Consider the following 16,473-nt stretch of genomic DNA (forward strand, 5'->3'; position numbering starts at 1 on the left):
ACTAGAGATCCTAGTACAGTTCTGCTGGAGAGCTGTAAGCCATACTTTTCAGTAATTTCTTATATTTCTTGTGATGGTACATTTGCCTGTTGATTGACACCAGCCACTTTCACACACACTGCCCAGGCACCTGCTTTTGTATTTGCTGACTGCTTTGCATGGGCCCTCCAGGCCAGCCCAGCTGCTCAGAACTTATAAACCAGCCCTTTACAGTGAGAAGTGAGCAGCATCAGACAGGCAGGGGGAGCAAGATGGAGTCACAGACCCAGGTCCTCATGTCCTTGCTGCTCTGGGTGTCTGGTGAGAAATTAAAAAGTATTATAACCTTTCATAGTTACTTCTTTGTATATAAGAAATTTACAGTGTTTGCCAGTGTGCAATATTTTTATACAATAATATTCTGACAATATGGCATCATAAGGACATTAAGTGACAAATTTCATGTGATTAAATTCTGTTTTTTTAATTATGCACGATCACTTGCTTTTCTGATTGTAGGTGCCTGTGCAGACACTGTGATGACCCAGTCTCCATCCTCCCTGGCTGTGTCAGTAGGAGAGAAGGTCACCATCAGCTGCAAGTCCAGTCAGAGTCTTTTATACAATAACAAGAACCGCTTAGCCTGGTACCAGCAGAAACCAGGGCAGTCTCCTGATCTTCTTATCTACTGGGCATCCACTCGGGACACTGGGGTCCCTGATCGCTTCACAGGCAGTGGGTCTGGGACAGATTTCACTCTCACCATCAGCAGTGTCCAGGCTGAAGACCTGGCAGATTACTACTGTCAGCAGGGTTATGATTATCCTCCCACAGTGCTTCAGCCTCCAACAAAAACCTCCTCTAGAGTCTCACCAGCTGCCTGCATCACACACAGCTCTGGACCTGCACACTTCCCCCTTCGCCTGAGAATTGGTGTGCCTAAAACACTGATAAAAAAAATGTTTGCAGAGCCCAGAAAAATATAGTGGGTTCAATGTCTCTTATGTCTTTTGGTATGAAAAACCTTTATGTGATAATGCAAAAGAGGACTCAGTATTATCTTCCTATTCTTTCTGTAACCTAATACCCCAAATTCTGTGCTTGACTATGAGGGATTTATCTTTTCATAGTTCTGGAGTTTGGTGTCCATCATAAGAGTCTGTGGGCTGACGTGACAATGATGGCAAACTGTGTGTTGATTTGGAGGCTGTGGAAAGAGTGTTTCCTGCTTCTTCTAGATTCTGGAGTGCTTTCTTACTTCCCTACTGCTGTCTTTTTTTCTGTTTTTTCCTCTCCTTTCCATAAATTCTGTTCCATTTTCTTACATTTTAGTTAATGAAGTACCTCTCTGTCTTCATGTGAGTGTGTGTTTGTGTGTCTCTGTGTCTGTGTGTACTTGTTTCTTGGTGCACATGTGACATGGTATAGTTGTGGAGGTCAGAAGATGCTTAGACTTGATTGTCTCTTTGTCATTTAGGTTCTGGGGACCAAGCTCAGGTTTGTCATCAGGCTTGGTGTCAAGAGTCTTTGCCATCTGATCCATTTTGCTGCCCCTTAAAGTATTTTATCGATGTAAATTCATTGTACACAATTTTCTTAAAAGCACTGCTTTTCCAGTTTCTCATATATTTTTACCATATACACTAACCTTCTCCATTTCTCCTTCCCTTTCCTGCTACCTCTTCTTCCCTAGTCCCTCTTCTGCTTTTATCTGTCTATGTCATACATACAGGCACACCTCCATACTCAACACATACACATACATACATACATATACATATATACATATACACAATAGATACACACATATCCACATACATATACATATATACACACATGTACTCATATATATACACATACACACATGAATTTTTGCATACTTAGAATCTGCCAAGGAGGGAAAATGTGCTATATGTTATCTTTGTTTTTGGGGCCATATCTCTCTGTGAAGTCTCCATACCTGATTTTCAGTGTGGAAACTGAGAAATCTTTGTCCACTTAATGTTGGATATAATTTTGTGTCAGCACATTCTGCCTTCCAGTCTTTACACTTCATATCAATTATTAAAGCTTAATGTTCTCAGAAGGGAATATTTTGTGCTCCCATGTGAAAAATGTGCTAACTAATCATGTCCATGTTCTGATTAAGAAACGTATTGAGCACCTATCTTGGAGATATGGCAGGGGACAAGTATGTTACAGACTACATAATGTTGCTGAAGGTCTCCTAATTCCTTAAAGCTGAGTGGTTCTCTGAGTGGTTCTGGGCAGGAAATCCTTGAATGTAGGTTGCTGAATTTAGAAAAGCCTCAAATAAACCAAATGGGTACTTAAGCCAACAGTCAGGAATCATAACAAAGAAACAGAAGATCATTAAAAATCAAGTAAAAAAATGATGTCTCCAATGGACCATAATTCCCTCAAGGATTCAACTCAAAGATCTAAATTGGTACAATGTTGAGTGAAGATTTGAAAAACGATGAATTACCAGAAAAGATATAAACAAAATATTCAGTCAAGGCTGTAGGGAGGAAAGCTAATGATACATAGGCAGTCATAAGTCAGATGGATCAAACAATCAGCTACACAGCAGAAAAGGTGAATAAAGGAAAAAAACACAATTGAAAAGGTGGGAATTAAAATTACAATGTATCAAATACAACCTTCAGAACAAAGAAATTAACAACAATTTCAATAAAACTGAAGAAAGAGATCCCTGGGCACAAGCCACTCCAGGGAAGACCTGCCCAACTTGGCCCCAGGTTCTGGCCACCTGGCAGGTTCCCTTCTAGTCCTAACGGGAAGGCTCCCTTTCTCCAAGACCCCTGGCAGACCCTACAATCTCCACGTCCTGCCCCCATGCCCATCCACCCGAGACACCAGCCACTTCCTGAGACTTAGAGACCGGCCCCCAGCTCCTATCCTGCCCCCCGGACTTCCCTTCTGGACAAGAGAGACACCAGGCACTTCCCAAGACTTAGAGACCAGCCCCCAGCTCCCATCCTGCTCAGGACTTCCCTTCTGGACAAGAGTGCACATCCTGCCCCGGACTTCCTGTATGGACAAGAGCTCCCATCCTGCCCCGGACTTCCTGTCTGGACAAGAGTTCCCATCCTGCCCCGGAGTTCTCATTTGGACAAGAGAGCTCCCATCTGGACAAGAGAGAGAGACTTCCCAACCAAAAAAAGCCCAGGACCAGATGGTTTCAGCACAGAATTCTACCAGATCTTCAAAAAGAGTTAGTACCAATACTCTCTAAATTGTTCCACACAATAGAAACAGAAGGAACATTACCAAACTCCTTCTATGAGGTTACAATTACCTTGATACCTAAACCAAACAAGGATGCAACAAAGAAAGAGAACTGCAGACCGATCTCCCTCATGAACATTGATGCAAAAATACTCAATAAAATACTGGCAAACAGACTCCAAGAACACATCAAACAATTATCCACCATGATCAAGTAGGATTCATTCCAGGGATGCAAGGGTGGTTCAACATACGAAAGTCCATCAGTGTAATACACCATATAAACAAACTCAAAGAAAAAAATCACATGATCATCTCACTAGATGCAGAAAAGGCATTTGACAAAATCCAACACCCCTTCATGATAAAGGTATTAGAGCGATCAGGAATATAGGGAACATACCTAAACGCAAAAAAGGCAAATTATAGCAAGCCAACAGCCAACATCAAATTAAATGGAGAGAAACTCAAAGCAATTCCACTAAAATCAGGAATGAGGCAAGGCTGTCCGCTCTCCCCATACTTATTCAATATAGCACTTGAAGTTCTAGCCAGAGCAATAAGACAACATAAGGAGATTAAGGGGATACAAATTGGAAAGGAAGAAGTCAAGCTTTCCCTATTTGCAGATGACATGATAGTATACTTGAGTGACCCCAAAGATTCAACCAAGGAACTGATACAGTTTATAAACACCTTCAGCAACATGACAGGATACAAGATTACCTCAAAAAAATCAGTAGACTTCCTATATAAAATTGACAAAGAGGCTGAGAAGGAAATCAGAGATACATCACCCTTTACAATAGCCACAAATGATATAAAATACCTTGGGGGTAACACTAACCAAGCAAGTGAAGGACCTATATGACAAGAACTTTAAGTCCCTGAAAAAAGAAATTGAAGAAGATATCAGAAAATGGAAAGATCTCCCATGCTCATGGATAGGCAGGACTAACATAGTAAAAATGGCAATTTTACCAAAAGCAATCTACAGATTCAATGCAATCCCCATCAAAATATCAACACAATTCTTCACAGACCTGGAAAGAATAATACTCAACTTCATCTGGAAAAACAAAAAACCCAGGATAGCCAAAAGAATCCTGTACAATAAAACAACCTCTGGAGGCATCACAATCCCTGACTTAAAGCTGTACTATAGAGCTACAGTAATAAAAACAGCTTGGTATTGGCATAAAAACCAACATGTGGACCAATGGAATCGAATTGAAGACCCTGACATTAATCTGGACAGCTATGAACACATAATTTTTGACAATGAAGCCAAAAGTGTACAATGGAAAAAAGAAAGCATCTTCAACAAATGGTGCTGGCATAACTGGATATCAACATGTGGAAGGCTGCAAATAGATCCATATCTATCACCATGCACAAAACTTAAGTCCAAGTGGATCAACGATCTCAACATAAATCCAGCTACTCTGAACCTGCTAGAAGAGAAAGTAGGAAGTAGTCTTGAACGCATTGGCATAGGAGATTACTTCCTGTATATAACACCAGTAGCACAGACACTGAGAGAAACAATCAATCAATGGGACCACCTGAAACTGAGAAGCTTTTGTAGAGCAAAGGATATGGTCAACAAGGAAAAGCGACAGCCTACAGAATGGGAAAAGATCTTCACCAACCCTACATCTGACAGAAGACTGATATCCAGAATATAGAAGGAATTCAAGAAATTAGACATCAAAATGCCCAACATTCCAATTAAGAAATGGGCTATAGAACTACCACTCTTGGGCATATACCCAAGGAATGCCCAATCATACCACAAGAGCACTTGCTCAGCTATGTTCATATCAGCATTGTTTGTAATAGCCAGAACCTGGAAACAACCTAGATGCCCTTCAACTGAAGAATGGATAAAAAAAATGTGATACATATACACAATGGAATACTACTCAGCAGAGAAAAACAATGACATCATGAGATTTGCAGGCAAATGGATGGATCTAGAAAAAATCATCCTGAGTGAGGTAACCCAGACTCAGAAAGACAAACATGGTATGTACTCACTCATAGGAAGATACTAGATGTGGAACAAGGATGACTGGACTGCTACTCACATCACCAGGGAGGCTACCTGGAAAACAGGACCCCAAGAAAGACACGGGAATCGCCCAGTGACGGAGAAACGGATGAGATCTACATGAACAGCCTGGACATGAGTTGGGGTAATGAAGGGCAAGGGTCGAGGGAAAGAGAGCTTGGGGGAGCAGAGATCCCAGCTGGATCAAGAACAGAGAGGGAGAACAAGGAATAGGAGACCATGGTAAATGAAGACCACATGAGAATAGGAAGAAGCAAAGTGCTAGAGAGGTCCACAGAAATCCACAAAGATACCCCCACAATAGACTGCTGGCAATGGTCGAGAGACAGCCCGAACTGTCCTACTCTGGTGATGGGGTGGCCAAACACCCTAATTGTCGTGCTAGAAACCCCTTCGAATGACTGAGGGAACTGGATGCAGAGATCCACAGCTAGGCCCTGGGTGGAGCTCCAGGAGTCCAGTTAGCGAGAAAGAGGAGGGTTTATATGAGCAAGAATTGTTGAGACCAAGGTTGGATAAAGCACAGGGCAAATAGCCAAACGAATGGAAACACATGAACTATGAACCAATGGCTGAGGGTTCCCCTGCAGTTCCCCAACTGGATGTGCTTCTTCTTGTTCTAGAGCTTTCAGGTATGCTGTTAAGTCTCTAGTGTGAGATTTCTCCAACTTCTTTATGTTGGCATTTAGTGCTATGAATTTCCCTCTTAGTAGTGCTTTCATAGTGTCCCATAAATTTGGATATGTGGTATCTTCATTTTCATTGATCTCTAGGAAGTCTTTAATTTCTTTCTTTATTTCTTCCTTAACCCATTGGTGATTCAGTTGGGTATTATTCAGTTTCCATGAGATTGTAGGTTTTCTGTAGTTTTTGTTGTTGAAATCCAACTTTAAACCATGGTGTTCTGATAGAACACAGGAGGTTATTCCAATTGTTCTGTATCTGTTTAGATTTGTTTTGTGGCCAAGTATGTGGTCAATTTTAGAGAAGGTTCCATTGGGTGCTGAGAAGAAGGTATATTCTTTTTTGTTAGGATGGAATGTTCTGTAGATATCGATTAAGTCCATTTGAGTCATGACATCAGTTAAGTCCTTTATTTCTCTGTTAAGTTTCAATTTGGGAGATCTGTCCAGTGGTGAAAGAGGGGTGTTGAGGTCTCCCACTATTAATGTGTGGGGTTTTATATGTGATTTAAGCTTTAGTAATGTTTCTTTTACATATGTGGGTGCCCTTGTGTTTGGGGCATAAATATTCAGAATTGAGACTTCATCTTGGTGGATCTTTCCTGTGATGAGTATGTAATGCCCTTCTTGATCTCTTTTGATTGATTTTAGTTTGAAGTCTATTTTGCTGGATATCAGGATGGCTACACCCGCTTGTTTCTTAAGACTGTTTGATTGGAAAGTCTTATCCCAGCCTTTTATTTTTAGGTAGTGTCTATCTTTGAATTTGAGATGTGTTTCTTGTATGCAGCAGAAAGATGGGTCCTGCTTTCGTATCCATTCTGTAAGCCTATGTCTTTTTATAGGTGAATTAAGTCCATTGATATTGAGGGAAATTAATGACCAGTGATTGTTCATTCCTGTTATTTTTTGGTGGTGATGTGTGTGTACTTCTATACGTTGGGGTTTACTGCTGTGGCTTTATCTGTTGCCTGTGTTTTCGAGGGTGTATCTGACTTCTTTAGGTTGGAATTTTCCTTCTAGTGCTTTCTGTAGGGCTGGGTTTGTGGATAAGTATTGTTTAAATCTGGCTTTGTCATGGAATGTCTTGTTCACTCCATCTATGGTGATTGAAAGTTTTGCTGGGTATATTAGTCTAGGCTGACATCCATGGTCTCTTAGTGTCTGCATTACATCTGTCCAGGTTCTTCTGGCTTTCAAAGTCTCCATTGAGAAATCGGGTGTTATTCTGATGGATTTGCCTTTATATGTCACTTGGCCTTTTTCCTTTGCTGCTCTTAATATTCTTTCTTTATTCTGTACGTTTAGCTGTTTAACTATTATGTGGCAAGGGGACTTTTTTTGGGGGGTCTAGTCTGTTTGGTGTTCTATAAGCTTCTTGTATCTTCATAGGCATTTCCTTCTTTAAGTTGGGAAAGTTTTCTTCTATGATCTTGTTGAATATATTTTCTGTGCCCTTGAGTTGGTATTCTTCTCCTTCTTCGACCCCTATTATTCTTAGGTTTGGTCTTTTCATGGTGTCCCAAATTTCTTGGACATTTTGGTTCATGACTTTGTTGGCTTTAGTGTTTTCTTTGACTGATGAATGTATTTCTTCTACTGTATCTTCAACGCTAGAGATCCTCTCTTCCATCTCTTGCATTCTGTTGGTTATACTTGCATCTGAAATTCCCAATCGTTTTCTCAGATTTTCTATTTACAGCATTCCCTCTGTTTGTGTCTTCTTCATTTTTTCTATTTCCCTTTTCAGGTCTTGGACTGTTTCCTTCATTTGTTTCATTGATTTTTCTTGATTTTCTCTCAGTACTTTATTGTTTTCTTCCAGGACTTTATTGATTTCTTCTAATTTGTTTGCCCTTTCCTCTAGTTGTTTACAGCGTTCTTCACATTTTTTTGTCTTTTCCTCTACACAAGCCTCTAGCTTCTTCATGATGTCATTCATAAGGCTGTTTTCTTCTGCTTCTTCCAATTTCTGATGTTCAGGTCTAGGTGTTGGAGGAGGGCTAGGGCCTGGTGATGCTGTATTGCTATTCATTTTGTCGTATATGTTTCTGCCTTGACGTCTGCCCATCTCCTTGTGGTTTGTTCTTGGCCTTATCCGCACACTTGGTTCAGACAGACCAGTGTTCCAAAAGGGAAGTCCGGAGCAAGATGGGAGCTGGGGGCTGGCCTCTAAGTCTCAGGAAGAGGCTTGGGGCTCAGGCGGATGGGTGTGGGGGCAGGGCGTGGAGACTGCAGGGTCTGCCAGGGGTCTTGGAGAAGGGGATCCTTCGCGGTGGGGCTAGCAGGGAACCTGCCTGGTGGCCAGAACCTGGATCCAAGTTGGGCAGGTCTTCCCTGGAGTGGCTCGTGCCCAGGGATGGGGTCCGGGGCAAGGAAGGCCACTCACCAGTGCTCCAAAAGGGAAGTCCGGAGCAAGATGGGCGGGACTCAAATTTTATAAGATAAACCAGGATGCAATGGACATAGAAGGTCAGGTATGTCCTGATACAATAGCAGAGGGTATTTTTAGTGCACCACTCTTTGGATTCACATTGAAAACCATCAGAGAAACTTTAGAATTAACCAACTTGAAAAAGAATGGATGAATCAGACATCTAAAATATATCTCATTTACCATGTATACATGTACATTGTATATATGTATACATGATTAACATAAGGACCACCCCAATTCTTGCAAAAAAATCTAGGAGTATATTGAGAGGTGTGTACACTATAACCAAGTTGGTTTCGATTCAGGGGTGAAAGGTTGTCATTGTATATAATATTTTCCCATTTTTAATGCCTCCAGGTGCCATTTAGAAGAGAAATGCTCATTATGAAAGAGCCTTACTGCTCAGCTAATCTGGGATTTTTCTTAAAGACTGTGGTCCTGAGTGGAATTGATGGTGATTGTACGGAGGTTCACAAAACCCAGCATCATTATCCTCCTTCTGTTTCAGAATAGGGACATTGCCAGGATATCTGTCACTCTGTCCACAGACCAAGCTGGGACTCCTAAACTGGATGCAGACTGACAGGAATTGTGAATTCTGAGGTAGTGTTACTGGTTACAGGGTAAAATTGTCCCCCACTTGTAAAGGCTTCATGTGGACTCAGCATTGACTTTGGAGTGAGAAGATGGAGAGACCTGACTTATCCTCAGTGATGTCTGTCCACTCTAAGTTAGATTTCAGCCTCCTTCTTCATCCCATGCTCACAGCTCACACTGTCTCTTCTGCTCCTGATGACATTTAGATTAAAGCTACTTAGTAGAGCCAACATCCCCTTCTCCTCTAACCATGACACCTTGTTCTTTCCCCATCTTATTAAACCCAATTTTTTTCTTTTTTTTAATTTTTAATTTTTATTTTGCAATACAATTCAGTTCTACATATCAGCCACAGATTCCCTTGTTCTTCCTCCTCCGGCTTCTGTCACCTTCCCCCCAGCCCACCCCCCATTCCCACCTCCTCCAGGGCAACGCCTCCCCCGTGGACTGAGATCAACCTGGTAGACTCAGTCCAGGTAGGTCCAGTCCCCTCCTCCCTGGCCGAGCCAAGCAATCCTGCATAGGCCCCAGGTTTCATACAGCCAACTCATGCAATGAGCACAGGACCTGGTCCCACTGCCTGGATGCCTCCCAAACAGACCAAGCCAATCAACTGTTTCACCCATTCAGAGGGCCTGATCCTGTTGGTGACCCCTCAGCCATTGGTTCATAGTTCATGTGTTTCCATTCGTTTGGTTATTTGTCCCTGTGCTTTATCCAACCTTGGTCTCAACAATTCTCGCTCATATAAACCCTCCTCATTCTTGCTAATTGGACTCCCAGAGATCCACCCGGGGCCTAGCCATGGATCTCTGCATCCAGATCCCTCAGTAGTTGGATGGGGTTTCTAGCACGACAATTAGGGTGTTTGGCCATCCCATCACCAGAGTAGGTCAGTTTGGGCTGTCTCTCGACCATTGCCAGCAGTCTGTTGTGGGGGTATCTTTGTGGATTTCTGTGGGCCTCTCTAGCACTTTGCTTCTTCCTATTCTCATGTGGTCTTCATTTACCATGGTCTCCTATTCCTTGTTCTCCCTCTCTGTTTTTGATCCAGCTGGGATCTCCCGCTCCCCCAAGCTCTCTTTCTCTCGACCCAACCCAATTGTTTTCTATTGGTGAGAAGTATCACAATGCAAGACATGTTGCTATTATATACAAAACTTAGTTTAAGCTAGAGGAGATGGGTCAGTGAATAAGAGCCCTTCCTGGTCTTGCAGAGGACATAGGTTCAGTTCCAAGCATCCCTATGGCAGTTCCCAACCATCTGCCCCACTAGTTCCAGGGGATCCAATTTCCTCTTTTGGAATCTGAGGGTAGTAGGCACACATGTGGTACACAGACACACACAAAGACAAAACACATATACACATAAACTACAAATAAAAATATCCTTCTGAAAATTTTAATTCTTAGTAATCACAGTGCTCCTATAACTCACATCCTTTTCAGCAAGCAGAGTAGTGGCAGTGTCCTCCCCATGTGGAACTTCAAAATAGCAGAATGTGATGATTTCACAGAGCCAGCCACAAAATCACTTGGGATACACTTAAAATACTCTAAAGAACTCTTAGTTAATTCTATCAGCCCCAGAGTGACACAAGAGCAGGTGTCCTTTGAGCAGAATCAAGCTTTTCTGAGCTGATTTGCATATTGAGACATTAACCACAGTGCAGATTCCTCAAATCATCTTTAAAGGCAGCTTGCCAATGCCCATGAAGCAGCCTCTAGTCCAGCTCACAGAGATGGGGTCAGCTTCTCTCCTGCTGTGCGTACTGCTGCTCCGGGGTCCAGGTGAGAGGGTGCAGTGTTGGGAACATCCCTTGTAGCCCTTGTTCTTTTCCATGCTTTAGTGTCCTGACCATTGAAATGATGTCATTTAATTGGTTTTAAGTTTTTCTTTTATTTTATGGCTTCTCAGAATTTAACTCATAACTAACACAGATTCCACATACGTGATTGTTTAATACTGGGGCGAAATCAGTAAATCTGTGATAGCAAGTTGTGTTTATCATTCCAGACTGCACTGTTGACATTGTCCTGACCCAGTCTTCAGCTTCATTGCCTGTGTCTCTAGGCAGAGGGCAGCCATCTCCTGCAGGGCCGGTGAAAGTGTCAGTGCAGCTGGTACTCATCTTATGCACACTGATACCAACAGAAACCAGGACAGCCCCCCAAACTCCTCATCTATTGAACATCCAACTTAGCATCTGGGGTCCCTGCCAGGTTCAGTGGCAGTGGGTCTGGGACAGACTTCACCCTCACCATCAATCTTGTGGAGCCTGATGATGCTGCAACCTATTACTGTCAGCAGAGTAGGGAGTATCCTCCCACAGTGTTCCAGGGCTAAACAAAAACCTCCTGGGTTTGCTGCTCACTGAAGTTCAGTCTTTGAGCTATTTCTCACCAGACATCTCAACCCTGTGATTTTAGAAATCTCGTTTGTAAAAAGGGAGAAGCTGTGAAACAGATTCCTTAAACTAATATGTGTGTTTGTCCTACTGTTGTGCCCACATTGCAAGACCCCTGAGCAAGACCACCACAGAGCCGATATCTGATGCAAAACTCACAGGGGTTTATTGATAACAAGCAAGCCTGGGATTGGTCCCTGTCCAATACTCTGACTGAGCTGGTGGAGGAGGATGACCCTGAGCTCTCAGAGTGAGGGGTTTTTAAAGGGAAAAACTGCAAATGGGGTGGTACAAGTCTTTGCAGCATATGATTGGGTGAGGGTGTGTAACCTTTGAATTTAGCGTTTGGGGGTGGGTTACAGTTATCATTTTTGGGCAGACCAGGACAAGTCCCAGGCTTTGTCCTTGAGCTGCCATGGAGGCTGGCTGGCCTTGCATGTTCACATTGACCCATGCACGTAGCTCTAAGTTGGTGAGGGGCCCCAGACAGTAGACAATTGACTGAACCTTGAGCAGTCAGAGTACGTGCAGAAAGGGAGCTACTGCAAGGACTATGTCTTTTGTTCATGGCCCTCCCAGAAACTGCTTGCTCAAGTCTCAGGAAATTGAAATTGAGGCCTGATCTCTGAGAGAAGACTGAGCAGCCTGTTATGGTGTCTGCTTGGTCCTTTCACTACCATGTATGCTTCATAATTTATCAATTTACTTCTTTATTAAAGACTTCCTTTTAAAAATATCACACGTGTGTGTGCGCGCGTGCGCGTGCATGCGTCTGTGCACAAGTGCGCACATATGTGTGCACATTAGTGTGTGCACATGCACCTGAATGTGTATGTGTGTGTGTGTTCAATAGACTGAGTAGACAATCATTTTAAACTTACAGGAAACTTTCAGTCTCTCAAAATAATCAGAGCTTGAATACTGAAGGCTGTTACTTGTGTTGCAGACACAAGCTAACATTCTCACCCTAATATCATGTTTCCACTTCTATAAGCTTGAGATTTCAAAGTCCTTCTTTAGAGGATCACGCACTCAAGCCTCCTGCAGCTGCTTTACTGCCTAGCTTCTGATCTGCATCTCTGTGCCCATCACAGATGCTCATACACGTGCTTAGACTCATTAGCTGCTCTTTTCTCCTCATCCAAAAGTCACATCTTTCTCTATAATGTTTTCCACAATGTGGCCACATCCTCTTCCTGCCTGATTCACTTTTTGTTGTCCTCTAACATGGGTGGAGTGCCAAATGTCATATATATGTATACACACATATACATATATATCACCAGCTGACCTGGACATCTCTATTTAGTGCTAAGCGACCCTGAACCTACAACCCACCTGCCCTCCTCCCTGACTGCTGGATAACATGTCATCATGTCCAGCTCTTTTTCATTTCCTAGTTGTTCTACCATTGCAGGTACATGAACTCTAGAGGCCCAAGTGTGCACAGCCATGTCGTTAAAGGTTTACTTTGTACAGACCCACCACTTCTACGTGAGCCTTCTTTGGGCTTCTGCATTCTCCCCATGTAGAGTGAGAAAGCTCAACAGAATGATCCCTAGCAATTTTTCTGAGATACTGGTCTCTGAGTTTTTCAAGTTTATAGCCCCAGTTAAGGATAGTGAAACTGTATTTTATCAATGTGCTACTGATGTACAATATGTTAACACACAACTTTGACTACATTCTTAATAGGTATATTCTGGACAAGGTTTGTCTGGGTTCTCTTTTAAGACTCTCATAGGCTACAGTCAAGATGTTGTCAAGGCTGCGCTCTCATCTATGTACTCAAAAGAATCTCCTTTGAGGACCAGTGAGGGTGTTGGTACAACTACTTTGTTTTCTTTTAATTTTGAAATAGGCTTTTGCTCAGTTCAGATGGTTACCTTGAGTTTGCAAATGTCCTCACTCAACCACTCATGTGCCAGGATAGAAGCCTGATCCACCTGAGTTTCAGAGTGGCTTTCACAGTTACTGATACACATGCAGTAAAGAAATTATGAAGGATGTAGAAGATTTTAAGACTACTACTACTAGACCTGGATGAGGAGGGGTTTTCTGAACTTATCCCCAAATACAGCAAAAATAATCGTTGTATTCAAATTCACAGGGAGCTTTTTTCTGAAACAAATCCATATAGTGAATCATAGAGCAAAATATGTCACTAAATGAAAAAAATGAGATAAAATGCAAAGGAAAGGACATAACTGCCCGTACACATGGTTGTTGAGAAAGTTTATTGCAGATAAAATTGAGAGCATTGGTAAAGGCTTAGACAGGAACATCTGGGAGAGTCCAGAGGGCACTTGAACAGACTGAGCTTGGCATGTGGGAGAGGGGGTAAGGGAGAGGGAAGAGAGGGGAACTAGGTGCAGCATCCAGGAGGTCAAAAGTATAAAAGAGGGCAGATAACCAAAATGTCTAGATTATATAGGGAAGATCCTCTGGGGGATGGGCAGCCCAGACCCTGGGCTGTAGAGTTCAGAATACAGGGTAAGGTATGACAGTCATACCCTGTAACAGGTAGGGAATGAGGATGCTGGGAGAATCTGGAGGCCAGGTCTGCTTTGATATATTAAATAGGTACCTTACCTATTTCTCCCAGTTTTGAAACTGAACAGTCACATTTATGTGAATTCCATTTTTACTATGGCTGAATAATAATCCATGCACATATGTACCTCCTTTATTATCAGTTCATCTGTTCATAGCCACTAGGTTTATTTAAATTCTTACTATTGTGAATAGTGCAGCAATGAACATGGGTGTGGGAGTAGATCTATTTAATAATGATTAGATTTGTTCAGGAAATTACCTAGTGTAGGAGTAGCTGAATCACATGGTAGTTCCACGTTTTCTTGAGGACCCTCCACACTGTAGACCTTGGTTTCTGTATCAGGATGCAGTCCCTTCAGCAGCCTATGTGAATTATTCTTTCTATACAGTCATCCTATCATTTCTAGTCATTTTCTTGATTTCCTTTTTATTAATTATTCAAGTGGAGTAATTTTTATGTTTGATTTGGTTTCTATCTCACTATCAAAAATGAAAAGAATCTGCAAGCCACAAAGATCATCTATAAATTAATAACAGTCTTCAGAAGAACACAGGTTATTGGTACTCTGGAAGTTCCTTTACCTTAAGTTATATCTAATTATTTAGAAGAGATTTGGATAATGTTTATTTTTCTGTTCAGTATTGTCATGTTAACTATGGAGTAGCTGAAAGCACCATTAAGACTTTTCCTGGATGAAGATGTCTTTTCCATTGGTCACAGAACTCATTTGTGGCTTATTGATCTGTGGATCTACCTCTCAGTCAAGTTCATGCAATGTTCTATGATTTTCTAAAGACAAGTAACACATGATGGCAGTTGGACCATCTCAGTAGGGAGGTTTTCATTTTAGGTTATAGCACTGTATGAGGAGATTGTGTGCCTTTTATACCATAGTAAATGACAACATCCTTAGCCTCCATTCTGCTGATTTTAAATATGAAATAAGTTTTTTTCTTGACACAGTGCCACTGAGCCCTTCAGGAATCCCAGAAGGCAGTTTCAACATGTTATAAATTGTAGCAGGAATCTTAACAGGTCTTATTAATAAAATCAAACCTGAGGCCAGTTATTAGGGTGAATGCTGGAAGATCAGAGAAGCAGAACAAGCCACAGCTACCTCACCTCGACAGTTCCTCAGCTGAGCCTGTTTCCTCAGACTGGATGCTTCTGAGTCCTCATCCAAAATGGATCTCAGCTGAACTGCTGCTCCAAAGCCTAAAAGCTTAACCAGCCAAATGCTTCTAGTTTCTGGTCCTCACACCTTATATACCTTTCTGCTTTCTGCCATCACTCCCTGGGATTAAAGGCATGTGTCACCATGCCTGGCTGTTTCCAATGTGGCCTTGAACTCACAGAGATCTAGAGGGATTTCTGCCTCTGGAATGCTAGGATTAAAGGTGTGAGTGCCACCATTTTCTAGCCTCTGTATCTAGTGGCTGTCCTGTTCTTTGGCCCCAGATAAGTTTATTAGGGTGCACAATATTTTGGGGAATACAATACCACCACAATAAATCATTAGCTGTGGCCTATTTCCTGACTTGTGTACAATCCATTTCAAGTAGGTTAGTTTTTACAAGACTCTGATTTGACCTGCAAGATATGGAGGTCAGGTATTTAATGATGACAGTCTGAGATAAAAATGTCTGAGTCTTCTCAATATCTTCAGAGGATACTGAAAGAATGAGAGACAAGTGTGAGGTCATGTGAAATTACCAGCCATTTAAATATTTAAGTACTTTCTGACTTTTCATACTAAGTACCATGTGGTTTTGTTTTGCACATCCAAAATATCCAGTTTGAAAATACAACTCAAGATTTTCATGCAATAAAAGGTCTTCTAGGATTTCCTTACTGTATTTCACTCTTTGTTTGTGACAACCATCACCAGAGTCCAGGTCCTTATTCTTTATGAACTCTTTTTCTCATAAATGCATTATTCCTGTAGAATCTTGCAAGATAAATCCTGCTCATCTCACATGTGCACAGACGTCGCAGGAAAAGCAGCGCAGTCCTCTAGCTCACCCAGTCCTGCTTTCCCTCCTTGTCTCTGGCCTTCTCTGACCTCACCTGGGATCCAGAGCATTAGCACCCAAGCTGTGCATAGGATCTTCATTCTGAGAACTCAAACAGTGGAGCCAAGCAGAACTGAGATTTCTCCTAATTCTTGAAGAGAAAGGCCTCCCTGGGGAGCCATATGCAAATTTCTTAGTGGGTAATATGATATGGAAAGAGCCAAGGGGAGAGTGGACAGCCTATTTGGTGAGCCACTGGTATAAATTTCTTTCTATCTTTCGAAGAAAGCCAAAAATTTTATGCTACTCACAGCTGTGGAGAGAAGTCAGCTCTGAAACTCCATGTCTGTTTGAAGGACATGATGAACAGAATTCTCAATGTAAACATAATATTAGAGAATTAAGGGCTTGGAAGTATGTATACTGGTCCCTCTCTGGAAGGGGAAAAGCCACCCTACTTGACCACCTTCTAGC

General features: G+C 42.1%; 1 gene segment (V, D, J or C); it reads left to right on the plus strand.

The window, feature by feature from the left end:
* Positions 1 to 233: 233 nt before the first annotated feature.
* LOC128099690 (immunoglobulin kappa variable 4-1-like) lies at positions 234 to 965 on the plus strand. The segment is given in 2 exon segments: positions 234 to 300; positions 499 to 965. Coding segments are annotated over 2 exon segments (516 nt in total).
* The last annotated feature ends 15,508 nt before the right edge of the window (positions 966 to 16,473 follow it).

Source organism: Peromyscus californicus, unplaced genomic scaffold, assembly GCF_007827085.1.
Source record: "Peromyscus californicus insignis strain IS unplaced genomic scaffold, ASM782708v3 Scaffold_6__1_contigs__length_162567912, whole genome shotgun sequence".
Classification (NCBI taxonomy): Eukaryota; Metazoa; Chordata; class Mammalia; order Rodentia; family Cricetidae; genus Peromyscus; species Peromyscus californicus.